The 25,285-nt window shown below is 40.1% G+C and overlaps 6 protein-coding genes across 6 annotated transcripts; all 6 read right to left on the reverse strand.

The window, feature by feature from the left end:
• Nucleotides 1–94: 94 nt before the first annotated feature.
• Nucleotides 95–1,785, reverse strand: LOC115565305 (uncharacterized). Its single transcript, XM_030390389.2, has 5 exons — nucleotides 1,677–1,785; nucleotides 1,112–1,331; nucleotides 834–1,050; nucleotides 582–747; nucleotides 95–532 (listed from the first exon to the last, which is right to left on the reverse strand). The coding sequence occupies exons 1-5, from the start codon at nucleotides 1,762–1,764 to the stop codon at nucleotides 192–194; spliced, it is 1,032 nt and encodes a 343-aa protein (XP_030246249.2). The 5' UTR covers nucleotides 1,765–1,785; the 3' UTR covers nucleotides 95–191.
• A 1,008-nt stretch (nucleotides 1,786–2,793) lies between these two features.
• LOC108657997 (uncharacterized) lies at nucleotides 2,794–3,971 on the reverse strand. Its single transcript, XM_089264426.1, has 2 exons — nucleotides 3,568–3,971; nucleotides 2,794–3,098 (listed from the first exon to the last, which is right to left on the reverse strand). Exons 1-2 carry the CDS (start codon nucleotides 3,821–3,823, stop codon nucleotides 2,842–2,844), a joined length of 513 nt encoding a protein of 170 aa, XP_089120552.1. The 5' UTR covers nucleotides 3,824–3,971; the 3' UTR covers nucleotides 2,794–2,841.
• A 2,869-nt stretch (nucleotides 3,972–6,840) lies between these two features.
• Nucleotides 6,841–7,639, reverse strand: LOC108655985 (uncharacterized). The gene is made up of 2 exons (XM_018107837.3): nucleotides 7,331–7,639; nucleotides 6,841–7,244 (listed from the first exon to the last, which is right to left on the reverse strand). The coding sequence occupies exons 1-2, from the start codon at nucleotides 7,566–7,568 to the stop codon at nucleotides 6,988–6,990; spliced, it is 495 nt and encodes a 164-aa protein (XP_017963326.1). The 5' UTR covers nucleotides 7,569–7,639; the 3' UTR covers nucleotides 6,841–6,987.
• A 2,301-nt stretch (nucleotides 7,640–9,940) lies between these two features.
• Nucleotides 9,941–14,418, reverse strand: Pgant7 (N-acetylgalactosaminyltransferase 7). The gene is made up of 3 exons (XM_018110060.3): nucleotides 13,511–14,418; nucleotides 12,783–13,259; nucleotides 9,941–11,981 (listed from the first exon to the last, which is right to left on the reverse strand). Exons 1-3 carry the CDS (start codon nucleotides 13,713–13,715, stop codon nucleotides 10,888–10,890), a joined length of 1,776 nt encoding a protein of 591 aa, XP_017965549.1. The 5' UTR covers nucleotides 13,716–14,418; the 3' UTR covers nucleotides 9,941–10,887.
• A 222-nt stretch (nucleotides 14,419–14,640) lies between these two features.
• Nucleotides 14,641–22,868, reverse strand: Ggt-1 (gamma-glutamyl transpeptidase). The gene is made up of 6 exons (XM_089263897.1): nucleotides 22,737–22,868; nucleotides 22,544–22,588; nucleotides 16,333–17,100; nucleotides 15,547–15,984; nucleotides 15,224–15,464; nucleotides 14,641–15,158 (listed from the first exon to the last, which is right to left on the reverse strand). The coding sequence occupies exons 2-6, from the start codon at nucleotides 22,546–22,548 to the stop codon at nucleotides 14,871–14,873; spliced, it is 1,740 nt and encodes a 579-aa protein (XP_089120023.1). The 5' UTR covers nucleotides 22,549–22,588; nucleotides 22,737–22,868; the 3' UTR covers nucleotides 14,641–14,870.
• A 640-nt stretch (nucleotides 22,869–23,508) lies between these two features.
• On the reverse strand, nucleotides 23,509–25,009 carry LOC108657404 (uncharacterized). Its single transcript, XM_030388011.2, has 2 exons — nucleotides 24,540–25,009; nucleotides 23,509–24,463 (listed from the first exon to the last, which is right to left on the reverse strand). The coding sequence occupies exons 1-2, from the start codon at nucleotides 24,826–24,828 to the stop codon at nucleotides 23,802–23,804; spliced, it is 951 nt and encodes a 316-aa protein (XP_030243871.1). The 5' UTR covers nucleotides 24,829–25,009; the 3' UTR covers nucleotides 23,509–23,801.
• Nucleotides 25,010–25,285: the final 276 nt, after the last annotated feature.

Raw genomic sequence — 25,285 nt, forward strand, 5'->3', positions numbered from 1 at the left:
AAGTCAGGGAGAAACCTTCAGCCTTCTTACAAAGCGAAAAAGCCCATTCATTTCAATGGATGTGTAATAGGTTCAAAGTAATATCGTTCTTATTTGTAGTTCATATTTTAATATTTATGTTTCAGATTCTTAAATAGAGATATTCTTTTTCAATTTAATGGAATATCATTTATAAATGATCACACGATTCATCAGTTACTGGCGGATTCAGGAAGGCCCAAGAAATTTTTGAATGCGCTATTCAAAAATATCGTATAGAGAACTGGATTGTCGGTCAAATTGCACTCGTCTGTAGTGGGCGTGGCAATGCCAGCCACACATAGACTGCCGTCCGCTCGCTCCACATGGAGTACACTCGAGCTGGCCGTCAGACAATTTATGCATCCATCACTCCTGGCAGAGCTCTCCGGCATAGCTCTCGCACAGATGTGTGTTGAAGTGATATCGATTCCTCTCACCGGGAGTCTTAGCTCCGGTACTCTGCAGTCAGAGAGCCTCTCAAGGCGGGTCTGGAACAAGCCGCAGTTGGTTACTGCAGACATAACATTATAATAATCCTAGAAAACATGATATGTATATACCCGTGTTTTGAGCAAAGCCCACAGCATATAGCTTTGGCTGTCCTGCCAGCTCGTCCGTGTGGCAAAGGATAGCAATGCTTCCATTTGCCATTGCCTTATCCGTGAAATCAATGGCCGTGCGCAGCTCCAGAAGTGCTAGATCATTATTCATTTGCTTGATGTTTCGCTGTAATCATATACGAATAAAATGATGTATACAGATCAATTCGAGTACTGAAGGATGATGGGATCGGTATTACTAAACAACAATACCGTAACTGCGAACTCCAGTTCTTCATCATAGTTTATTCTCGGATCGGTAACACCCACTGCAATTCTGCTGGGCTTCTGCCTAACCTTCTTGCCCACGCATTTGCTCGTGGTTAGCAGTTTGGTCGGCGACAGGATAATAGCGGTACAATGGTATTCAAACCCATCCATGTATACTGTGCTGTATAAGATGGGAGCGAGATGCTTGACTTCGAAATCCCTAGGGTGTGAAATTGATCAAGTATTATTTGCTGGATACATTCGATTGATCAGCTATTTACGTTGGTATTGAGGGATGTGGTGTTGGTGGTGTTGGTTTCGGTGTCGTTGGTGGTACGTAACCCTCAGGAAACTGATTGGGACAGCAACGCAGCTCCATGCCAGTCGATGACTTGAAACCGCAAGAAGCTAACGAATCTTGTTGATCCTTATAGGCGTTCCATGTGCTACAATTATCGGGTAGCTTACAAGTACTTTTCTTATCCAGGCAAGGCATATTCTCTATTGAGATTGAAAAACAAACAAAGCTGATTACACAAATAGATTAAGTCAAATTGATATACCCATAAACGAACTAGATAGATTATATTGGGTCTATACAATGTCCGTCTTAACATCCCTCTGCACAATATGAAATACAATGTGACTGAAAAGTCCGATGAGGCCTGAAATCTGGGCCGTATTGAATTTTTAGTTGAGTAATCCCAAATGTTAATCGAAAATAAACCTAATCTCAAAGTTTTTTTTTTTTTTTGAATTGAATTGAAAGAGAATTGTCAATGGACCTATACATTAAGTCCCAATATGTTGAGCTCTTTGAATATGTATTTATGTGGGGGAACACACCTTTTAATTGGTATATTTTCCACATAAAACTATTTGCCAACGGCAGAAATATGCAGAGCACAATCACATTGAAGGTTTTCAGAGCCATTGCTTCACTTCTGTAGCGTACGAAATCCCGAAAGAAACTGAGCTCAGCTCGTTCCCTTAGCTCACAAAGTGTTTGCATACATATGTACATATTGTTATATTTTATTTTATATTTCAAGTTCAGCAGCGTAAAAAACACAAACTATGAAGTATACATACAATATATAGAGAGATTTATTTATATACAGAGGCGTTTGTAAGTATACACAGCTGAGTATCTTCTAGTTGGATACATCTCATTTAAGCGAAAGAGAGCCATAAACAGTTTCATTTAGCAGGAACTCCCTGTTGATGGATCGTTCTTTTATTGCCTATTGCATATTGTATCTGAATTTAATTATTGCTTTTAATAAAGGGTATCCACAGCGATTCTTGACATGATCTGCGTAGGGGTCTTCCCCAAACAGGAAAGCAATTTACCATATTGATTGATTGATATTGATTCAAATGACGCATTATTCGCTTAGTTAATGGCGCCACGTGTCACGATCTGCATCACCTTATCAAGTAGCTCAGTGAAGCAGAGGGTCGGCATAACGGACGACCAATTCAATTAAATGCGGCTACATTGGACAAACCCAAACCCCGTCATACTCCAACGGCGTCTACAAGCATCTGTGCTGGTGTGCGTGTGTACGATAAGCCAAAGATATTTTTTGCTCAACGCAAGCCAAAATCAGCAGAAGTATATGCACACACATCAACCCACATACATATGTATATGTAATATATACAATATAAATATATAGTTAAAAAAAAAAAAAAAATCAATATTCAAGCTTCCGGATGAGTGCGTCAAAGAGGTGCTATATACATATATACATAATATATATGGAGAAATGTTTATCGAAAGAGTCGTGAGTCGTGAGTCGTAACCATAGATAATTTCTGTAAACTGTCTTCATTTGGTTTCATTGCTTTAATTCAAATTTAGCTCTATAATACTTGTCCCTCTGAGAGAAGAATGGGATGGAATATGGCATTAGCGTTAGTTTTAGCGCTGACGATGGCGATCGCGATCACAGTTCAGTTCCAAGTTGATGATGCTGTTTTATTTGCTCTCAATTTGCTCTCTAGTCTAGTAACCGTAGAAGACGGCTTCATATGAGAAGGTGCGCGTCTGATTGCATGCCAGCAGTATGGATGCCTCGCTGCTGCCGATGCCTCCGTCCGTGAAATAGGCGTTCGCATCATCGGCCGTTGTGTCCACGTAGATCTCGATGCTGGTCAAGGTGATGGCGCTGCCGCTTTTCGATAAATAGGACATAAACACCTCAACGTCCACGGCGGTGGTAAAGCTCTCGTCATCATAGTTGTTGACCAGCAGCTTGTCGCCTAATGGTAGAGATGAACGAATGTGCCATGATGGAGAAAGGAGCAGCAATGAATAACGAGCGGGGTATTGGAAGTTAGGAAAGTCGAGAGTGGAGAGTAACGAGTGACGAGTGAGGGGTAACGAGTGACGAGTGAGGGGTAACGAGTGACGAGTGAGGGGTAACGAGTGACGAGTGAGGGGTAACGAGTGACGATTGAGGGGTAACGAGTGACGAGTGAGGGGTAACGAGTGACGAGTGAGGGGTAACGAGTGACGAGTGAGAGGTAACGAGTGACGAGTGAGGGGTAACGAGTGACGAGTGAGAGGTAACGAGTGACGATTGAGGGGTAACGAGTGACGATTGAGGGGTAACGAGTAACGAGTGAATCAAGATGAACGAGTGACGAGCGAGTAGGGGAGAAAAAGGAGAGAGACAATAGTAATCCATTTAGCGAGCTTTGCAAAGTTTTTCCATCAGCTTGAACTTACCTGATATACGCTCGCCCGAACTGAACACCATGTTGCCCTTGGCATGCTTCACCTTCTTGAGGGCGGTCAGCTTAACGCCCGGATTGAGTGTCGTATAGCGAGTCGCATCCGTAACAGGCTTGATGGGCGAGTAGACGAGATCGGTGGCGCGCTGCGATTGTGGATCCGGCGGCAAATGTAGCTCCAGCTGATGCGATGGTGCAGCGAGCGCGCAGGCGCTCAGCAAAAATAACGAGAGAATAATCACTTGCTGCATTTGAAGACAATGCAAAAAATCAGCAAACAAAGACGAACTCAACACAATGGTATATGAAAAGCATGCAGCATAGAAAGGCGAGAGAGAAAGATTAAAAAAAAAAGTGAGTTTGGCTTGTTTTTGCTTTTGTTTTTAATATTTTTTTTAAATTGAGGTTTGTGGTTTGTTGGCTCCGCGCTCTTTGCAATCTAATTGGCGACTGTTTTGAGCACTGGGTTTTTATACCACACGCCCTTATCGGCGGTCAGCATTAGATAAGGCAGCAACTCGACGACTGAACGATAAGCCGTATAGCTCCATATTATTGGCTTTATTTCTCCCATATTTTTTGGTGTGTGTATTCTTTTCCAGTTTTTTGTTGTTGTTAGCAACTAATTGGCAATTATTTGCTCAGTTTCTATAAATAGGCTAGCACTTGAGCGCCAGTAATTTTAGACATGCCCTAACACCAAATGGATTTAGCCAATCAAAATGTTTAGCCCCAAATCGATGCGCGGCGCGTGGCCACAATTTCCTCAATATATTGACTAATGTGTGTTCAGAAGTTCACCTGATCGCTGGAGCATGTGATAACCATGGAGCGTCAGGGACTCGTATGTATATTAGAATCTTACTACAATATTTACCAAATCACTTGAGACTGGCTTTAACTTCCGTCTCCGTGTTGGGCACTGCAAACCAACCATTCGATCAGGTAGCTGACGACGTAGTCTCTTATCGAAAATCAACAGCAAATATTATGTACAGCTAACTATATAGTGCATGACATATTTATCGAATTGCGACAGCAAAAATAATTTCCAATTGTCATGCAGAGAGTCCAACGCTACCTACGATAAGTCTACAGACATGCGTGCAAGCATTATATAGTCAGCCGATGACAAAGATGATCGTAAATGAATCAGCAGTTCTTAAGAAATTTGACAATCCAATTGTTAAGTAAAATTGTAAAGTAAATCAGGAAATACAATCATTTCATCTATATAAGAAGTTTAAGCTAGTCAGCCGATGACAAAGATGATCGCAAATGAAACAGCAGTTCTTAAGAAATTTGACAATTCACAAAATATTGCTGCAATTGTTAACTGAAGTAAGTGAGCAGAGTTGTAAAACAAATCAGAAAATATAATGAATTCATCTATATAAGAATCCTAAATTAGTTCAAATTTATTTAACAATATTTTGAAAACATTTCTAAGGCACATTTTCTCTGTTTCTGTCTTCTATAACGTTCTATAGCTTAAGTTGTTATTTAAACTTAATGACTATATTAGAGTATCTATTTTTTGATCAAGCTCCCTGTGAACGTAGCCTTAAACGTATCTTATCACTCAATCAGGCAAGTTGAAGCTGAAAACAAAAAACTTGAAGCTCGTAAAAACAATTTACTAACTGATCTGTTTGAAGATCAGCAAAACTCAAGAGCCACAGTCCATTAACAATGTCCGGCTGAGAAGGCAACAAATCAATGTACTATCTATCTATTGCCATATTCAAATGCAAAATTAAATATGCTTAAATATATAATTATATATACACCGTGCATATAAATGCCAATTTTGTCGAAATCTTTGCAGCTCAACTGATAAAAGGTCTAAGAATACAAACCCGCTAAGTCCATGAAATACCCTCAGTAAATATTTTGGCGACAGCCCGTTGGTAACAACAACAAAAATAATAAAGAAAACGAAATACAAATATTTAACAATTTAATGCCAAATAATACTCAATTATCTATTGATACCCGAAATTTTCTAAAGTGGTCTACATAGATGGGTAAAAAGTATATGTATATAATATTAAAATATAAATTCTATTTATAGTTCCGTAATCATAATCATAAATTACAAATGTCTGGGCATATAGTTTCGCTTAGATTGTTTCCCAGTGCTGAGAATTTTAATTATCGCTCTAGATGATTAAAAACAAAAAGAGTAAATAAATAGAAATCAATACATGAACAGTAAGGCTGGCCCGTATTCGTATTTCTTCGTTTTTATTTTGCAATCGTAACCTTGATACACATAGTATTTGCGCACAAAAGCAAACAATCTTATAAACACGGACACTTCGAGAATTGAGAGTTGGCCTAGCGATATTAGTTATGGAGCTACCCTATACGCATAAAACGAGCTATAAATGATATCAAGCGAGCTAGTCAAGTGTGCTCAAATTTTGTTTGTGCTTTCCATTTATGGCTGCGAAAATACCCCTATCAAAATTTAAGACCTTGTTTACAGATCAAATGCTACAGCTGCTGGGTATCTTGTGGTAGTGCATGCTCAGGGCACTAGTTATCAGCGCGAAAAAAAAGTAAACAGTTAAGCATGAGAACGATATATGTATGAATGTGTACGAGAATAGGAGCTGATAAATTGATCCAAAATAACGGAAATTATTTTTGGATATAACTGTGTGCCCCTTGGTGTATAGGAATTAAGAAATACCGCAAATTTCTTGATAAAATTAACCGAAACTCTAACACGTAATACTGCAGACGTCAAATTTGACGACGCGAACCGTCGATGCACGATCGATAACGATAACATTTCTCTGCATTTGCGCACAAGGCAGAGAAAGTTTCGGTTATCTCTGAGGGAATTATATGTTCCAAGCCTCTGAATGAAGAATGTATCGTTTATCACTAAGGGAACTCAATTTTAATTAAATGACAACAGAATTGCCATCAATATACAGTCCTCATATATTGCTGAGGTATTTTTATGACTCAGTCATAAGTTTTTTCCTTGATCTTGGCACTACAAACATCAGAACTATTGCAAGTCGCGTGAGCTACGATTCGATGGAAAAAGAAAAGAAACAAATAAAACGTCCATTTATGTTCGTGTAGATAATGTCGAAGCCATTTGCTCGAACCGTACGCCCGCCCTGGGCTCAACACTAATTTATGATCTTGCATACCTTTGTGAAGTGGGAAGCGCGTGAGCGACTTCGATTTATTTGCCTGCCGACAGATATTTACGAAGGTTCCCAAAAGTGAAAAGAAAGCCCCCCTCTTGAATGCGCATACGATTTATGGTTAGTAACTGATTAATAGGTTATAATATAATTATTCCTTAAAAAGCAAGAACAAAAAAAATTAAATAAAATAGTAAAATGTAAGAAGTAAACTTAAAGTAGAGCTCAAGTACTCAGGAGTTCACTTAATCGGAACCATAGTACTGCGCCTGGTAAGCGAAGTCATCGGTCTGCTTGGCCTCCAGCACAATCGATATGAAGCGCTGGCCAATGCCGCCGGCGACCACATAGGCATTGCCCTCGTTGTTATCCTGGGTGCAGATCAGCTCCACAAAGGTGACTATCGAGCCGGTGCCCGACTCCGGGTACGTGATCTGCAGGCTGACGTCCTTGCGTGCCTGGTAGTGGAATACGTCGGCGCCCTGAGCGACCAGTCTATCGCCTGAAAGTCGACATCGATGGATTAGATTCGCTGCATACTTTCTGGAGCTGGCGCTTAATCGCAACTGCTCCAACTATCGCACTTACCATTGATCCGAGCGCCGAGCGTGTACCGAACCGATAGGTTGCGTGCGCTGGCCCTGGCCGCTGGCTGCTTCACCAGACGCTGCAGCTTGAGGCCCGGATGCTGGGCGACAAAATCGCGCACATTCTTGACCACAATTATATCGCGATGCACATCGGCGTCACGTGCCACGCCCGCCAAACTATCGGCCACCAGGCAGCCGAAGATGGCCAGCAACAGGAACAGGCTCAATTTGCACATTTTGTGTTGGGCTTTGAAAAGGGTTTTGCGAGAGTACGGCTGATTAGTTCCAACTGCTGCGAACGGTAATCGCTGAATGAGCTCTCCCATGGCAAACTGTTTATTATATATAGTAGCGCCAATTAAGTGGAAGCCTTTGATTTCAGTTTCGTTGAATTTCACGCCACACGCCCCCAGTACCTAGCGTTTGCTGCTGCTGCTGCCGCGGCCCTTATCACACCAATTGACAATTACCATTGACAATGTTTTGGCCAACAACAACAACAACAACAATCAGAACGTCTAAATCGTTGATAGCCCCACGTTCTGTGAATGCCCTTCTAGCACTACAATCTAGACTATTCCAGAGCTGATATCAAATATTTTGCTTCTATTTCAATTTTTTAAACAGATTCTAAATTTAGCTGTAAATAAATTCCATGCTGAAACGGTATATAGTATTTCAATGTGCAGCAATTTTGACTGATATAAATGATGATATGATGAATAATATGTTATATGGGAGTTTGACTTGTATATGTATATACAGAAATCTCTTTCAGATTGCCTGAGAGGTAAATATTTCAGGATCACAGCCAATATACGCGTATATATTATTTCTTTAGCCCGGTAGTGCATATACATATACGCATGTTAAAGAAAAAAAAGTAAACAAATAAAATTTTAATTTTAAAATTGGTTTAAAATTATTTTTTAAATATTGCGTAAACTTTTGTTTTTTATTTTAGTTTTATAAGATTTTATAGTACAAGTTTAAGCTAAATTAGTAAAGCATTTATGAACCAATTTTAATTTATTTTATATATTTTATTCAAGATTTTTCATATCTATATAATATAATATTAAAGATATCTGAAGATATTATATTCTAATATTATTATTTTATATTTTATAGGGAATTCATGGATCTACAGATGTTCCTGAACCAAACCTATAGTTAAAATATTGAAGAGCAGAGTTATTAACTTTTTTAATACGAGTGATCCGTTCTAGTAATGAGTAAGCAGTGTAATATAAAACCGGTATATAATATATATACATTACATTGACCCCTTGAAAATGTTCTTTACCAACTGCATGAGCATTTGGTAAAACTCTTCCGGACATGTGTTTACCATAACAATGGCTGGTTAGATAATACGTGTTCCCGACCCATCCCAGTCACTTCAAGTCAATTAAATTGAACAATTCGACGATATTACGTTCCGCTCTCGGCCGATAGCAACGTGGGGCAACGTGTAGCATGTAGCAAGCGAAAGAGAAACCAACAATAATAATATGAACGCCAGCTCTTCCCCATAAACAACATAAACAGCACCTGACAATTTGACAGACACTGGTACAGTAGCTTTCTAATTAGCGATAGGATGATGGCTCATATCACAGGCGCCCAACTCTACCAATAGCATTCCAGTACCAGCCTCATATCTAATTAGAGACGGCTCTATATTTCAGCGCGATTCGCAGAACCCTATCGAGGCGACAGCGCAACCCTTGAGGACTTCCCTGGAATTAAAAACCACCTAGTGGAATCAAATCGTCTGCCACAAATTCACAAATAAGATTAGGCAACGGCCATAGATAACAGCTATTGTTATTGATCAATCCATCAATTCGTCAAATTCTGACTCATCGACTCTTTGTTAAATTTAGAACTAGGTAAACAAATTTTGATTGCGCTTACGATAGTTTCCAATGCTCTACCTTCTAGTAATTTTAGAAAGAAAAAAAAAACACACGCAATAGTGCTCTAGAAGACAACTCTAGAAAAGTATGAGTCAGAGTTACGGAAATTGAAAACGGAGATTAAGGAGACAGAATGAGAGATAGAAGATCTAAGAGAGAGATAAAAAAAGTGATTGAGGGGGAATAGATAAAAGAAAAAAGACACAATAAAAAGAATGGAGAGAAGAGAGCGAAAGGACTGGTAGAGTGGAATGAAAAAGTTAGAACAGATATAGAGAAGTAGAGTGGGGGGCAGATAGGGAACCACACAGAGAGTCAAATATCAGCAGTCAACAGAATTAGAATGCAGAATGCAATTTAGAAAACGTTTTATTTTATTATATTAGTTTTTTTTTCTTTTTTGTATTACTATACATTATTCAGACTTATAACTCTAGTTACATTTGAATGTAAATATTAATTTGTATATATACCCTATATATAATATGTATTGTATATACGCATCTATATGAATGTATATTCAAAATTACATATTAAACACACAGCGACTGCGAGAAAAATGCGCGTGCTACAAATTGGGTGTTCCGTAGTTCCAATCTAGAAACGTCGTATGTAACATACATTCGAACAAAAATAAACATAATCAAATTTAAAATTTCATTTTTAAATAATACAAAAAAAAAAAAAATTGGCAAAGTCGCATAAAGTTAGGTTCTATAATAAAATTTGTGGAATGTGGCAGCAATAGAGATAGTTAATTAACCAAGGTATATAATAAATACATATGTATATAGAGATGTACATAGTTACATGGAGTTATAATAGGCATACATATTCACTATAAGATTACAAATAAGTTTGCTGATATTCATAAAAATGTCCTGGCAAGGCTGTAATGCGAATATATACATATATTTCACATATATATATATATGTATATATATTGCACATGATTCGTTTGCTTGCTTTTCGGCAACGGCTCTGCTCGCACACATGCTAAAAACATTATGCATTCAAAAATGCTGACGCTATCTCGCTCTAGCGCCGCTCTCACTCACTCGCATGCGTTGTGCTCAACAACAATGAACACGCACACACAAACACACACCGACACGCACACGCACGCATGCATTTGCTTACTTTGGACAATCGACTAATTAATTACCTTAACTAATCGAACTCAACACAAATTTATAAAACATACTTAATACGAATTAATTTCTTAGTATCCGAATGAGAAGCTATAGCAAATACACATTGGTTAAAATTTGTTCTACTAAAATATATCAATGGAGCTCTTAAGGTTCCTACTCCATTGCACAATATCGTTTTCAATCACAAGGAGATAATGTTCGACTCTGCCGATTGTCCATACATATCCATTGATGCCTCGTGCATGTGCGTGTGTGTGCGTGTGCGTGTGTGTGCGTGTTAAAACCAACAACAATTCCATTTTGTTTCATTTTCACTAAATTCCTTGTGTCTAAAAACGGCGCCGAAACCCCCTTTTCGCTTACCCCCCATTTCCCCCATCATTTAGATCCCTGCCTGCCCACTCGTTGCTCGTACCCCGTTGAAACCCTTGTTAGATATTGCTTTGACGCCTGGCTGCCTTAATCTCGTCCGATCACTCCTACCAGTGCGGACGTATCTCCTTGAAGAGCCACTTCTGGTAGCCATCGTTCACATCGCACTGCCCCAGCGAGAGCTGCTGTGTCGTCGGATGCAGAGCCATGCACTTTTTGTGGACACGATGGAGCAGATGCTTGGTCTGTTCGTTGTAGCTCCAGGGTCCGTCGACGGTGCCCAAGCGGCAGACGGCCAGCTTAATGCCCTGGCGATCGGCCTCCACGCAACGTTCGCCCACGCCCAGCTGTCCAGCGGCATTCAGGCGCACCAGCTGATTATTGCCACCGCCATGGCAATAGGAGAGGCCCATGATGGCCGGCGGCTGGTGGCCCATGGAGTCCAGGCAGCCATCGGAGGCCACCGAGCGCAGCTCGCCCCAATGCAAGTTGGCGGGCAGCGCCGGAAATTTGTCCACCACATCGTAGGCAATGTTGTCCATGAACCACTGGAAGGACTTGCAGTTGAGGCGCTTCTTCAGCGCCAGCTGCTCGGAAATGTCGCCCATGTCCAGGTAACGCGCCAGCGGCTCGCGCGTGTAGAAGAACTCCTTGTGTGTGTCATCGAACCAGGTCTCAATGACGCGCTTGTAGTTGATGGTAATCAATGGGCCCTTCTTCTTGCTCGCCAGCTTGCCAAAGTTGTAGGGCATAAAGCCGCGATAGACGTGGCCGACACGGGAGCAGGGCACCCACTCGATGCTGCCGCCACATTGCCAGATCTTGAAGCTCAGCTCAAAGTTCTCGCCGCCCCAGACAAGCAGGCCCGGATCGTAGGCGCCCAGCTCCAGGAAATACTCGCGATTAATCGCAAAGAGGCCGCCCGCATGCGTCGGACTGCGATACGGCTCAGAGTTGTGGGCACGACGACGCTGCTCGCGGCGTGGCACCTCGTTCTCCTTGTACAGCATGCCCCACTCGAAGATGCCGCGGAAATGATTGTCGCTGCCATAGACCGGACGGTACTCGAAAGTCTTGTGATCGATGCCATCAATGATGGGCACGGTCATCACGGTGCGATCACGATAAATGGGCGCCAGCAGCGGTGGCAGCCAATTGAGATTCACCTCACAATGCGCATCCAGAAAGACAATCACCTCACCTGCAAACGAAATTCAAGTGTGAGCGAGAGGGAAATATAAAAGCGTGATTGGTTTTCTCTACTCTCTTAGCTCATATTTCATGAGAATTGCATGGAGGGGCTTTACTTGAATGCCAAATTAACTTCATTCATATTTGTTCTAAGGAAACATTATTCTTTAAAACTCATCTGGAACATAGTTCAATTGTGAGCGAGAGGTAGATATACAAAAGCGATTATAACCAATGGAATGCTCAGCCACTAATCGTTTTCGTTACTCTCTTTCATTCTTTCATTCACATTCATGAGAATTGCATAGAGCGGCTATACTTAACAGGTAACTACTAAATGTCAAATTACCTTCATTCATGTTCGTTTTAAGTTGAAATTATTCTCTCAGTATTACCCAAGCTCACCTACAACAAAGTGTGAGCAAGCGGGAAACAAAAACTAATTATAACTAATGGAATGCTCAGCCATTATTCATTTTTTTCTACTCTTTTAAATCATATTAAAGTTCATGAGAATTGCGTAGAGAGGCTATACGTAAAAACAAACTATCCTCTCTCTTTCTCTCTCTCTCTCTCTATACGTAAAAACAAACTATCCTCTCTCTTTCTCTCTCTCTATTAGTTAGCCACAGGCCAGTCCACACTATAAATCGTATTTTAAAGCCAATAATTTAGAATTTACTAATTAAACAGGTTTTGAAATTAGCACGGCTTAGCGAAATTCGCCTATCTACTAGGCTTATTGCTTGCTCAATACATACTAAATAAAATACGACCCCTCCAGCTAAATGATAGTACTCCTGCCACTCACCTGTAGCTTCCATGGCGCCACGAGAGCGTGTGCGTATGAGGCCCTCGCGTTCCGCATTGCGTATGATCTTGACCAGGCCCTTGAACTGCAGGATATACTCGTCCAGTTTGCCGCGCAGATTCTCCTTGTCCGAAAAATCGTCCACCAGAATGATCTCGTGCAGCATGTGCTTGGGCGAGCGATCGATCACCGAGTGGACGGTGCGCATCAGGACGGAGAAGCCTTCGTTGTGGAACACAATGATGACACTGGTGGGCGGCAGATCGTAGGGATAGTCCCAGTGCTTGCACTCCTCAAGGCGTGTATCACGCACCGAACGATGCATCGATATCTCATCCGAGCAGGCGATATTCATGCCATATTCCATTTCGGAGGCATCGGCCACGTTCTTCTTGTCGGGCGACAGAATGTGCCCTTCTCCGTTCTCGCCGGGACCGGTGCGTGGCTTCAGATCTCTGGGCTCGAAATTGCCCAGGCCTGCAAAAGCAAACAGTTGACAATTAGCAGTTGGCCAATAAAAATGATCAACACTTGAGCACACAATGCAACGCAGATGTAAACAAAGTGCAGACAACTAACATAATAATAACAATCAAATGCAGGCGTATTAGAATCACACGACGCTGCTCAGACCAGTTGTATTTGAATAAATGGCTAGAGCAAACAGCTGGGCTGCCATCAGATGATATCATCGCAGGCCATTTGTGCCTTTTCCTTTGTCTACTTACCCTCCACTAGCGTGGGCACCTCCCGAGGCCGATTCTCGAGCCGCTGATGACTGAACTTGGGTCCGCCGAAGCGCGTGTGATACGCCTCTTGGACGCGCTTGTGGTGATCGCTCCAGTTGGCCAGCAGATAGAGCAGCGGCAAGATGACCAGCAGGCACAATGCCATGCGGCAGATGCGGCCGCTGCGTATATTACTCACGCGCATCTTGCCCCAATTGTGATTCGCAATACAATTTCGATGGCTTCACTTTAATTTGAAATGCCAATGTTAATTCCAATGCCAATGCCAACGCCGAAGCCAATTTGAGTTTTTTGTTGACGTGTTGACGTGTCGACGTATCTCTGTATTGGCGTTGGCGTCAACGTCAACGTCGTCGTCGCAGTAGTAGCAGCGGCTACGCGACAGCAATGTAAACCAAAATCGTATAAAAAAAAGCCGAACAGCAATTAGCCCAGCAGCAGCTAGCGGCCGCTTAAGAATTTTTGATTTCAGATGCGATGTCAATGTACGAGTCTGCGTGTATGCTTCTATCTATATGTGTGAGCCTGAAAGCAACTGAATGTTATTGTGTTTGTGTGCGTGTCTGTGAGCAGGTGAGCACTCGCTGCGAAAGCGTTGATCAAAAGGCAATCAGCGTTAATTATAAATGAACTCAGTCACTGAACACTTTTAAATGCCAGTTGAAAGAAATTACTGTTCGATGCGAATCGTTTTTTATTACTGCTGCTGCTGCTTACAATATGCAACGCGACCGCAATAAATGCAAATGCAACGCAGTAATAACTTCAGTGTAAACGTAAACAAAAAAAAATTGTTGCAGTATGCGGAACTGCCACGCGTTTGACGTTTTCTAGCACATCAGGTGGCACCTAGAGCACTTCAGCGCCAACTGGCGGCGGCCATACACAATAAATGCCGGCTGTTATCGTTAATCGACACACAAAATATACTAACAACAACAAAAAACACAACACAATGAATTCGTTACGAAACTACGTTTGCTTGGTCATTTCTGCGCTAACGTTGCTCATGTTTGCGCTTTGCCCCGAACAACGACGCAACGTTACGTTTACATACGTTATGTGATTCTATGTTATAAATTGACTATTTAAAAAATACGCGCCAACTATTATTTTAATATTGCTTTGCCAAAGACGCTGCAATATTCGAGCAGTTATATATATTTACATCATTCAATACATAACAACAATTTTAAAAGATACAATTATACATACGTACAAATGTACAGATAGATCATACTAATTACAATGACTATTTCCTATGAATACACATATTCCTATAATGAGAGTTCAAAAATTAAAATTGGCGAATCGCCGATGAAACGTGATGGCAGCCAGTTTAATGATTCATCTTATTTGAATTAGAGATGGTCAAAACACTACCAACTCGACGGCGATCATAGAACGGTTCTGGCTCATGCAGCGCCCCGATTGCCGTAACAGCGGCAAAGCCACCATCGCCAGGATGATCAGCCATCGCGTGTCCAGCCTCTCGCAGATATTCTATGACCTCAGCGTTCACGTCGGCCTCATAATCTATCCGCATGGGTATCAGCTGATGATGTAGTCGACCGTTATTCACAGCCTGAGCCATTGACTCGCGCCGTATGAGATATTTCATGATAACCTAAAAAATGCCAAATTAATTATCGATATCCATAAAAAAAATCACATTTAAATATCAATACGTACCGTGGCCACGCTAGTTGTGATTTTGGTGCCGCCAGCAGCTCCGACTAGCATGCGCACATCGCCATTTTCATCGACAATAATGGAAGGATTCATGGAGGACATGGGACGTTTGTGTGGATAAATGTAGTTTGCGGGCGAGGAGGGCACACCAAAGCTGTTGATAACGCCTGGGGTTGAGAAGTCATCCATCTCATCGTTCAATATGATGCCCGTTTGTGGTGATGCCACCTTGGCGCCAAAGCTGCCAGATAGCGAATAAAAATAGGAATCGTTAATTTTTCCAAATCAATTTCATATGCCCAACAATTGTGTTTAATACTCACTAGGTATTTATGGTACTAGTTATGGATATGGCGTCGCCATTGCTGGCCAGCACATTCATGTGAGCGGTGCCGTGATCAGGCTCCACGGTGAAATTGGCGCCATAGTACATATAATCCTGCGAGGTTTTGTCATCCTTTATCAAGGAGCGCACGGTATCCACCAGCTCGGAGCCAAGCAACTTCTCCAGCTGCGCCTTTATGCTGTCGCCATACTCCGGATCATTCTCGTAGTCACCCAAATTCGTGCGCTGCCCGTACGCATGCTTGAAGCTCTCAATGACGCGCTGCCAGTAAACGGGCTCATTATCCGAATACAGCTCGCTCATCACGTTCAATATAAAGGCCAGAACCGGGCCGCTCGATGGCAATGGTGTTGTATATAATGTAAAACCGCCCGTAACATTTGCCGATATGATCCCATCGCTCTGCCAACGGCACCTGTGAACGAATAAAACAAAATAAGTCAATTAAACTTAGGCTCCACTAAGTACTGAACTAACTAAACTGTCATCCATTTTTAGGTAGATGTGACTATAAATCTGGCTAACGCTCATCGATCTATAAAAAACCCAAAGCCTAAGACGACTCTACAATCACGTTTACCATTGCATGGACTAAGACATTTTAGCAATAAACGATGTGAAACACGTTAAATAAATTATGTAAACCCAAGTAAGGCCTAGCCCATGTTGTAACGTGTAACTTAAGAACTATCTGGTTTCTCTATCGCCAAAACTAAACTTGAAATTCTTTGCTTTTAGGGTACTGGTGAGCTGTGATACTTGCTTATAATTTTTAAGATCCTCTAATGTAATGATGCCGCCTAATTTTCTAATGTCCTCAACGAACTTGACGCCCGTCTCGCCGCCATCGTATAGTTCGCCGGCGCCATTGTTGGCAATGCGCTCCAGTGTATTGGCCAAAGCGGGACGCTTCATATAATCGTGCTCCACATACGGCTCGCCCTTCTCGTTGAGGAACATTTGTGCCAGTGCCGGATCTTTTTTGATTTCTGTGATCTTGGAGCTGATAGCCGCGGCCAGATAGCGCGACACCACATGACCCTCGCGCGCCATCTTAATGGACGGCTGGAATAGATCCTTCCAGGGCAAACGGCCATACTTCTGATGCATCTCCCAGTAGCCAAGTATTTCACCGGGAACACCGCCCGCCAGTGCGCCCGTTACCTCCTTCTGGCCGACAAACATCTCCTTGTGGGCTGCAGCTGGGGCCGATTCGCGGGCAATGACCGTTTCCACTTTACGCGTACGCCGCGTATAAATGGTGGCCACAAACCCACCGCCGATGCCCATTGAGTGCGGCAACATGATTCCCTCGCAGAGCAGCGTCGCAATTGCCGCATCCACCGCGGAGCCGCCCTCCTGCAACATGTTGCCACCGACCTCGGCGCAGCCGATGCCATTGGAGACAACGGCTCCCGTAATATACCGCGTATCTCTCGATCTCAGTCCGAAGACAAGGCCAAGCGTCAAACCAGTGACCATTAGAGCGACGATCGATAGCCATACAAGGCTCTTCTTATTCAACAGTAGCCTGAAAATGATATATAGAATATGAATGGATCAATCTATATAAATATTAATAGCTATTCTTATATATGTGCGTGTCTATATAAATAATCGTGGGCAATTAATCGGGCGCCCAATTGAAGTGGATTTCCAAGTGGATTAGCCGGGATTTCATTGATTGCCCAAGTCCTAAGCGACGGTTCTGATTAGACTAACCAGGTTAGATTCTTATCGTTTTTCTTTTTATATTTCTTTATAAATACTTATAAATATGTGTGTTAATACAAATTTGTTTTACACTCGCTTTATATAGTGACGCAGCAGAAACAATCGGCCCAATTATTATTATTATTATTTATTTATTTTTTTTTTGTATTTTTGATAGATAGATATATATGTATATATTCTAAGTCCTAAACACAGAGCATACTTGATTGTGCTATGGGAACATCTATTCAAAAAAAAAAAAATACAGCTCAATGTAAAGCTGAGGAAACATCTTTGGATATTGCCGCAGATCACGTGACAGGTCTACAAGATCATATTGGAACCATTATGGATCTATGTGACTCCAATGTGGGACACTACCAGCTATTCCAACTATCATACAGAGATTTCATCCCCATACAAACAAAAAAGTTCACGAAAAGCATCATCAGGATATTTCTAGTCCATATGCATCGCATAGAGAGAGACAAAAGCCTCCTTGCCATTTTCTATTTATTATCCATCCATTTCACTGAATCCGGAAATGCAAGTTTTTTTTTTTAAATCAGAAATTCCCGGTATCAATGTTTATGTCTACAACCATAATCATTAGCTAATTGTCGCCTAAATTGTCCAATCAAAATCAAGTGTGGTCATTTAATCAGACTCTAAGATATCTAAATTCTTCGATTTGGTATGTGGACTATTTATATTATGAGCGTATTCCTGATCGAATAATTTAGATATCTCAAGTCATGATAAATTGACCACACCTGATTTTGATTGAACAATTTAGGCAATATATTCGTATATATATCAACTCAGTGGTAATCAGATTTGTTAAAAAATTACTAAAGGAGTACGTATATCTTTATCTTTGCTGGACAAATCGAAAATTGAAGACGACCTTGATTCTCGATTGCAATTATGCACTTGATACTAAATGCACTTAAGAGCATAGCTAGATTGTCTTATATATTTCAAAAGAATTTCGATATGCCTCTCAAGTACCATGACATTTCATTTTCTTCAGCTCTCTGTCTAGTAATTTAACTGGTCATTCTTTGAGCGATCCACGTGCATCGCGTAGCACATTCATTCGGTATGCCTCGCTTATCAGCTTACATACATATATTGTATGAGTGTATTTCTGGCGACATATATGGCCTATCGTAAAGATACGTATTTCGGCTGTGAGGCTCAACAATGCCATTAACTAGCAATTTTCCATAATTAACGGCGATTTTTTATACCCTATAATTATTTTAATGATTATGTTTCTGATAGCGCTCAAGGGTTCATTGTATGCCATTATATATGGATCGAAATTGATGCTTATTTAATATAACGAATATCGATGTTGAATTTAGCTACGATCATATTCTATTCTTGTTGTCAAAATCTATAAATATGAAATCCTAGCTCAGATATAAAAGTATATATTATATGTGTTTATATATTCATATGGATAATTATGTAGTAAAAAGATGTGCACTATATTGTAGCTATATAAGTACAGAAATATCCTGACATTTATCCGTTCAATTGAATTAGAACTTTTTCACAGGGTATCTGCCAGTCGATGCCATTCGTGACTCTTCAATTTGGATTCTTTGTTTACCAATTTCTGGTGACGTAGTCTAAGGCGTAGATGTAGAGCACGCGACTAAATCCCAAGTGCTCGATGATAAATCATAAGTCTATTAGTTTCGAGCGTTTCAAGTGCCTCGATGTACGTGGTTAAAATTCGAACTCCAACACAAGATTTCTGCCCCGTCATTGGCAAAGGCTTTGATGAAATCTCTTTGCCGATTAGGATCGAGGGTTATTTTTTATGCATATCATCGGGTAGGTATTACCCAGTTATATTAAGCCATATCAATGATATTTGACAGGTTTTACGATCATTCGGTAGTTCAACGGTAGCCGCCTTTATTGGTGGCCGGCGCTGCTATTTGATCAAAATTTATCAATCGATAAATGTCGAAATATACATGCATATATGTATTATATGACTTTCCTGTAGACTTATCTTTGTGCTCTCAAAGAGCAGATATTTATAGCTAATTCGTATTAGGGCTACTTATATGAGTTAAGAAATGCAACCTATTTTCGTAGTACCAACACAGAGATTAAACAAACCATATTTCAAAATGTGAATTAAATATATGCATATGAATTTATTTTTATATCCATTAATATAAATAATCCGCTAACTCGTTATTCTAGTATTTAGGAAAACATACTTTAAATTTCAACTGTTTTTATTTTATGGCCAAAGTAAATATTTAGCACGCAATTAGCTGATGTTTGTTTTATGCTACGAAGACTGGGACTGGGATTGGGAGAGGTAGACGTCACGCATCTATGTAGAGCGCTACAAATGGGTCTTGGATACATAGCGCAAATCGTCATCATTTATATCAAGGTCTAGATTAAGATAGACGATAGAATAATTTATTTGAATAATATATTCTGAATCATAGAGCTTTTTATAATAACTAGCGGAAAGACCCGTAATACAAATGGGGGGGAGCCCAACAACTAGTTACACTAGGTACTTTTTCTGTTGTTTGTGTTGAGGTTATTATAGGTGTCTATGAGGTAATAATATTATAAGAGGTACCATACGTAGCCTACGTCACGTAAGCTAAGGACACTCATAAGCTACTAAATAAATGTATGCACATGCCCAACTCTAGAGTGTAGAGTACTCAGAGATTATGTAGGTCATTTAAAAATATCTAAACTCGTATATATAAATATACAAATTATCTTTGTGTTTAGAGAAGAGATTTTCACAGTTATATATTATTTATAATGATACCGTACTATTAGATGATCTCTTCTAATTTCTGACCTATAGTTTATATATATTTATAGCAAACCCAGCTTGGCTTTGTGCTCTACGTTGCAGCATTCCCTCTCTATGTCTCTGTGTGTCTCTCTTACTCTCTCTCTCCCTCTCTCAGTCTGTCTGCGTATAATTGGAAGTTTCAACCAAAGTATGAATTATTATTATTCGTAATTTGTGATTTCAGCTGTAATTGTTTTTTTTTTTTTTTTTATTATTATTTTTCTCTCTAATTTATTCAAGCGTTTTGTTTTTAACAACGAAATTGCTTTGCCACCAGCTACGTGTATCAATGTCAGGGGTAAACAATGTCAGCAGAAAGCTCAAAAATGCATTTACAAAAAAAAAGAAACCTGAAATAACTAAGATTGGAGCACGTAATGAAATAGCATTGGCAATAAACATCCCGAATACTCAGATCTACGAGATTATGTTCAAAAGAAGTAAGCAAATAAGAAATTGATAATAATCGATAAGCACATTTGCATAATCACTTAAAAGATCTGCAGCCTAAGCAACTATATAATGTCAAAGACTATTAAAACTAGTCGAGGAAATTCGAGTTGAATAGAAACCAGAGATTATCTAAACGACAGGAAGCGATAAAATAATAAAGTATCGATATTTGGATAGAGATAAGAAACTGTAATTAGTTTCACCTATCAAAGTCATTTATTTTAACTAAATAAAGGGCATCCGGCAGTCTGAACCCTTGCTAAATGTACCATAAATAAATTAGTCAATTACTTATTTCCCGAAGTGAGAGTGAGTTAGAGTAAGTACAAATTTTCGATATATGTAAAGCCCATAAGCACTGTCGAATGTATGCGAGCCATTTATGGGCGTTTTAGCGGTAATTACTTTGTTACTGTTAGCCATTATAAAACGATAAAAGACTATTTTACACTTAATTGTAGCTATGCCGTTATCTTCATCTTATCGGAGGCAGCACCTAACGTATATCCATAAATGTCTTTATTTAGCATTCGGTTAAGCAGCGCAATAATCCCATTTTGCAAATATTTCTAGCACATTGTAAATTGCGAGGGCTGCACTTTGACCACCTGTGAAATGCATATACATACATATATACACGTATATATATATGTCATATATTATATATAGAGATGGTATCCCATAACATGGCCCATAAAACTGTCTAATTGCAATTACAGCACGGAGATAAGTGAAAAACTCTTAAGCAGACTTGACATACTCCTCAGATAATACCTTTCTTGTATTACACTCTTCTAGCTATACTATTTACCTATTATATTTGTCTATCTCTATCTCTCTCTCTGCCTCCATCTCGCTCTCAGAAGCTGTCTGCTCAAAAGGAATTCTGGAATCTTGCTCACATTTCAAACAAATTTTAGTTACATATTACTTCTAATTAGCAGACAATGCTGTATTTGAAGTTATTAGACTATGCGCTACCCTGTACATGTAGAAGTTGCCTCCTAGAAAGCAATATGCTTAGATACATATGTGAACTCTAAGCTATATATACACATATGTATAGTTTAGCTCACATATTTATTGAAATGAACTCTTATATAAGCTACAGAGAAAGCTCATATTTTATTAATATTGAATAATTATGGAATGGATTGTCTGAAATCTCTTAGTTAAAAAAAACAAACAAAAATTTGAAGAAACTTTCACAGTAAATCTCCATCATATATGTATGCATATATGCATGTATGTATATGAAATCTATGTTTATCATCTGTCATTCTCACGATTACAGGGTATTAGCCAGCAAGATAACTGTGATTGACTATGATACAAGCACATATGTATGATACGTGTATCGTGCAAATACCATATATGATTTTTCAAGTTCTGTTTGCGTTTCAATCATCTTTTGTTGTTGTTGGTTCTGATACACTTATGATGATACACTTGATGTAGTTTTTATAGTGTGTGGATGTTAAAGTGTGAGACAGGCAATAGAGTTGACAAGACAAACAGAAAGGTAAAAGCAATTAAAACATATATCTCTGGCAAAGGAAAGAACTTTAAAGTGGAAACTGTCTCGTTATAGGTCGAAAATCGATAACGATTGTACTTTTGAGAATTTTCCAGCTATGGCAAGTACAAAAATAATAAAAAACCTGCGCTAAACTATATAATATATGTATATAATATTATGTAAATTTATAATTTTTTTATTTTCTCATTAACATTAAAGTCGAATCGACTAATCGACTGGAAACGGTTTGATTCATCTACACATACAGATGTACGTCCATATGTATGTGGACATGTACATATACATATAGGTATAAATAGTAACTGTAGTGACGCAGCTGCACAGTCTTTTGGATTGGATAGTAAAGTTCTCTGAATTATATTGATAGAGCTAATGATGTAAATGAAATTAATGGAATCATATAACACTTACCTCATTTTGTAGAATTATTTTGGCGCCTCACAAATTGCTAAAACACTGGGAAGTAGAAGCAATACATAAAACAAAACAAAAAAAAACAGCAACAAAACGAAAAATATAAACCAAAATTAATAATAAATAATTTATGCAATTCACAGACAAATTATGCAAATATAAAATAGTAAATAAAAAAATCAGCACTAACAATGTCGCGTTTGAGGAGCCGCTTTTTAAATGCGCGAACTGCAAATATTCACAGTTGCCGTTAGAGGGAGCGAGCTAACTGAGCACTTGCCGCGCTTAGCCTCGACTGATGTGCTTGGACGAAGTGAGGCGCCGCATTACAACTTTGTTTCGATTCCATTCGATTCGATATGTGTTTTATTTTGGTTTTATGTGCGCAACACATGCATGCACTTCTATATTTTTTAAGTAACTAACTGTTCTTTATCGAAAGAGCCAACACAGTTTACACACAGCCAAACACCCGCACATACACACACACACACACACACACAATCATTCAAAGAGCTGCTCTTCGCAAAAATATTTGCAGAGAGTCGCTCTTACGCTCACTAGTTTAAAGCAGTCGTGCGAGATTGCGGAAAAAATGAAAATGAAACTACCAAAAGCAATAACAGTAATATACACACACAAGGGCACACATACACGAGCGCGCACTCAGGCCTGTATGCATGTATGGGTGCATGCGTGTATGATCTGTACAATTTTGCAGCTATCTGAGCTTAGCGCAAAGCTAAGCCCGCCTGCCGACTCAGTATAGTTCTGCACTGGACACACGCATGTGCAAGCCTTCTCTCTGTCTCTCGCCTGTATGTGTGCGCATGTACTGTTGGCATGTGTGCGTGAGGAAGAGAGCAAAGCTAAAACTTAACCCGGGCTCAATAAACAGCTGTTGCATTGTTGTTTTTGATCGAAAACAGCTGGAGCTGCTGGCATAATACGCATAGAAACGGTTTCACACTAAAATTTGTCTTTAATTTGTAGCAGATGCAAAATATTGATTCCTATATGCAAGGCGAACTGTTCACATGAACGCCAACTATTCTTGGGGTACTCCAATTGCAAAGCGAATGTGTGATCGTGTTTCTCTTGTTGTCAATTGTGTTATCAATGTGTTCGTTTCTTCTCATTTTGTGTTATTGTGTTTGGTCTTGTTCTGTCAGTTTTTATTGTTGTTATCGTTTTTTTTTTATGTTGATGCTGTGTTTCGGTTATTTTTTTGGCTGAATTCCCTATTCAAGCTGTTTCAACGCCAACGTCCCATTGGGCCAGCCACCTTGACAGTGTACTTGGTGGAGCGCCGCTTAGCCTTCATCTGCTGCTCCTGTTCGATCATCTTCAATGCAGCAGGGCCAAGGGCCACGTACGGCATATTGGGATCGGGTACGGTGTGCAACGGCAAGCACTGCTTGCTCAGCCGCTGAAAGTTCGGCAACGGAGCGTTCTTCTTCTCGTGAGCGAGGTCCGTGTAGCCCAGCTTGCGGCGCTGCTGGGGCGTTATCTTATTGCAATGGCAGAGCTGATGGATTCGCAATGCCCGCTCCAGATCGAAGATGCGATCACAGAACTTGCACTGTTTGCCGGGTGGAATGGCCGTCAGTGCTGTGGTGCTCTCTCTCAGCTGACGTCCCCGGAATCGCACCTTAAAGTCATCATCGTGGGTGCGACGATGAGCCCCAAGTAGCGACTTAATGTGAAAGATGGCGCCGCACGAGCTACAGCTATATGTGGGCCTATGCCTGATGCTCATCTGGCTGCGTCGATTGGATTCGTTGCCCAACTGACGTTCGTATTCTTCCTGTAGGACACCGCGCATCGAGCGCGCCAATTTGATCTCATCATTCTCCTCCTCTTCATCGAGATCGTTGCGAGGGGATAGGCCATTGCGACGCGGTGTCTGTATAAAAGCTAAAAGTAAATCAAACCAGAATTTATTATTATTCTCATTTATTGGAATGCGTTAAGTCTACTAAGGATTACTCACTTTGTACGGCTCCTGTTTTTTGGCGTGAGATGGTAGACGTGTCGTCCTTTAATTTGGATTGTGAAGACCTTTTGTTGCCTTGCTTGCCGCGCCTGCGCAGCCCGCCGCTGCTCCCGTCGCTGGACCGTCGGCCACGCATTCGGATTGCTCGCATATTGACTGTCGAGTCGGACAAATAGGTGAGTTTGCGTTCGACCGTCTTCTCAGCGTACTCCATGTCGGATTCCAGTGGGTCGTAGGTCTGCACTTTCATGGTACGATAATATGGCGCCATTTTATTTTGCTTCATTTTGGTTGTTGGTATATGTAAATGTCTATTGTATTTATATTGGTACTATTGGTATAATCTTGTACTGAACTTTGTGGCCGGCAAAGTTCATGAAATAATAAAAATTTCTAAAAAATTATTTGTAATAATGTTACTTCCCCAAGTGTAAAATATAAACTGAGCCTACACACAATGAAACCAAATGCAGCGCATGTTGAAATCGCCTTAGATTTTTATTTGAAATTTCGTAGTGTTTAAAAATGCCGTATCAGTTGTACACACAATATATCTGATAGATGGCGCCACATCTAGTATTTTCTTATTGGGTATACTAATTTAGCGAATACAATTTTAATTGTGTCTGATTGAATTTAAAATTTTGTAATAATTATTATTTCTTTTTTTAGGTTAATATATAAAACATTTTCAATCCAATTTTATTTAAACTAACATTAATTTCGATATGTTATCTGTTCAC

The sequence above is a fragment of the Drosophila navojoa genome, chromosome X, assembly GCF_054131105.1.
Source record: "Drosophila navojoa isolate 15081-1374.11 chromosome X, UAZ_NAV_1.0, whole genome shotgun sequence".
Taxonomy (NCBI): Eukaryota; Metazoa; Arthropoda; class Insecta; order Diptera; family Drosophilidae; genus Drosophila; species Drosophila navojoa.

What these genes read in the sequence shown, in the direction of transcription:
- Ggt-1 (XM_089263897.1), bottom strand. An exon ending in ACTAGTACCATAAATACCTA is followed by an intron (nt 15,465 to 15,546) that starts GTGAGTATTAAA and finishes GCTATCTGGCAG; the next exon opens with CTTTGGCGCCAAGGTGGCAT. An exon ending in TCACAACTAGCGTGGCCACG is followed by an intron (nt 15,159 to 15,223) that starts GTACGTATTGAT and finishes GGCATTTTTTAG; the next exon opens with GTTATCATGAAATATCTCAT.
- LOC108657404 (XM_030388011.2), bottom strand. Translation starts at nt 24,828, where the DNA reads ATGAAGCAAAATAAAATGGCGCCATATTATCGTACCATGAAAGTGCAG. An exon ending in AAAAACAGGAGCCGTACAAA is followed by an intron (nt 24,464 to 24,539) that starts GTGAGTAATCCT and finishes ATTTACTTTTAG; the next exon opens with CTTTTATACAGACACCGCGT.
- Pgant7 (XM_018110060.3), bottom strand. Translation starts at nt 13,715, where the DNA reads ATGCGCGTGAGTAATATACGCAGCGGCCGCATCTGCCGCATGGCATTG. An exon ending in GGTGCCCACGCTAGTGGAGG is followed by an intron (nt 13,260 to 13,510) that starts GTAAGTAGACAA and finishes TTGCTTTTGCAG; the next exon opens with GCCTGGGCAATTTCGAGCCC. An exon ending in TGGCGCCATGGAAGCTACAG is followed by an intron (nt 11,982 to 12,782) that starts GTGAGTGGCAGG and finishes TTTCGTTTGCAG; the next exon opens with GTGAGGTGATTGTCTTTCTG.
- LOC108655985 (XM_018107837.3), bottom strand. Translation starts at nt 7,568, where the DNA reads ATGTGCAAATTGAGCCTGTTCCTGTTGCTGGCCATCTTCGGCTGCCTG. An exon ending in GCTCGGCGCTCGGATCAATG is followed by an intron (nt 7,245 to 7,330) that starts GTAAGTGCGATA and finishes GTCGACTTTCAG; the next exon opens with GCGATAGACTGGTCGCTCAG.
- LOC108657997 (XM_089264426.1), bottom strand. Translation starts at nt 3,823, where the DNA reads ATGCAGCAAGTGATTATTCTCTCGTTATTTTTGCTGAGCGCCTGCGCG. An exon ending in TTCGGGCGAGCGTATATCAG is followed by an intron (nt 3,099 to 3,567) that starts GTAAGTTCAAGC and finishes CTCTACCATTAG; the next exon opens with GCGACAAGCTGCTGGTCAAC.
- LOC115565305 (XM_030390389.2), bottom strand. Translation starts at nt 1,764, where the DNA reads ATGGCTCTGAAAACCTTCAATGTGATTGTGCTCTGCATATTTCTGCCG. An exon ending in GAAAATATACCAATTAAAAG is followed by an intron (nt 1,332 to 1,676) that starts GTGTGTTCCCCC and finishes CAATCTCAATAG; the next exon opens with AGAATATGCCTTGCCTGGAT. An exon ending in GGGCTTTGCTCAAAACACGG is followed by an intron (nt 533 to 581) that starts GTATATACATAT and finishes TTATGTCTGCAG; the next exon opens with TAACCAACTGCGGCTTGTTC.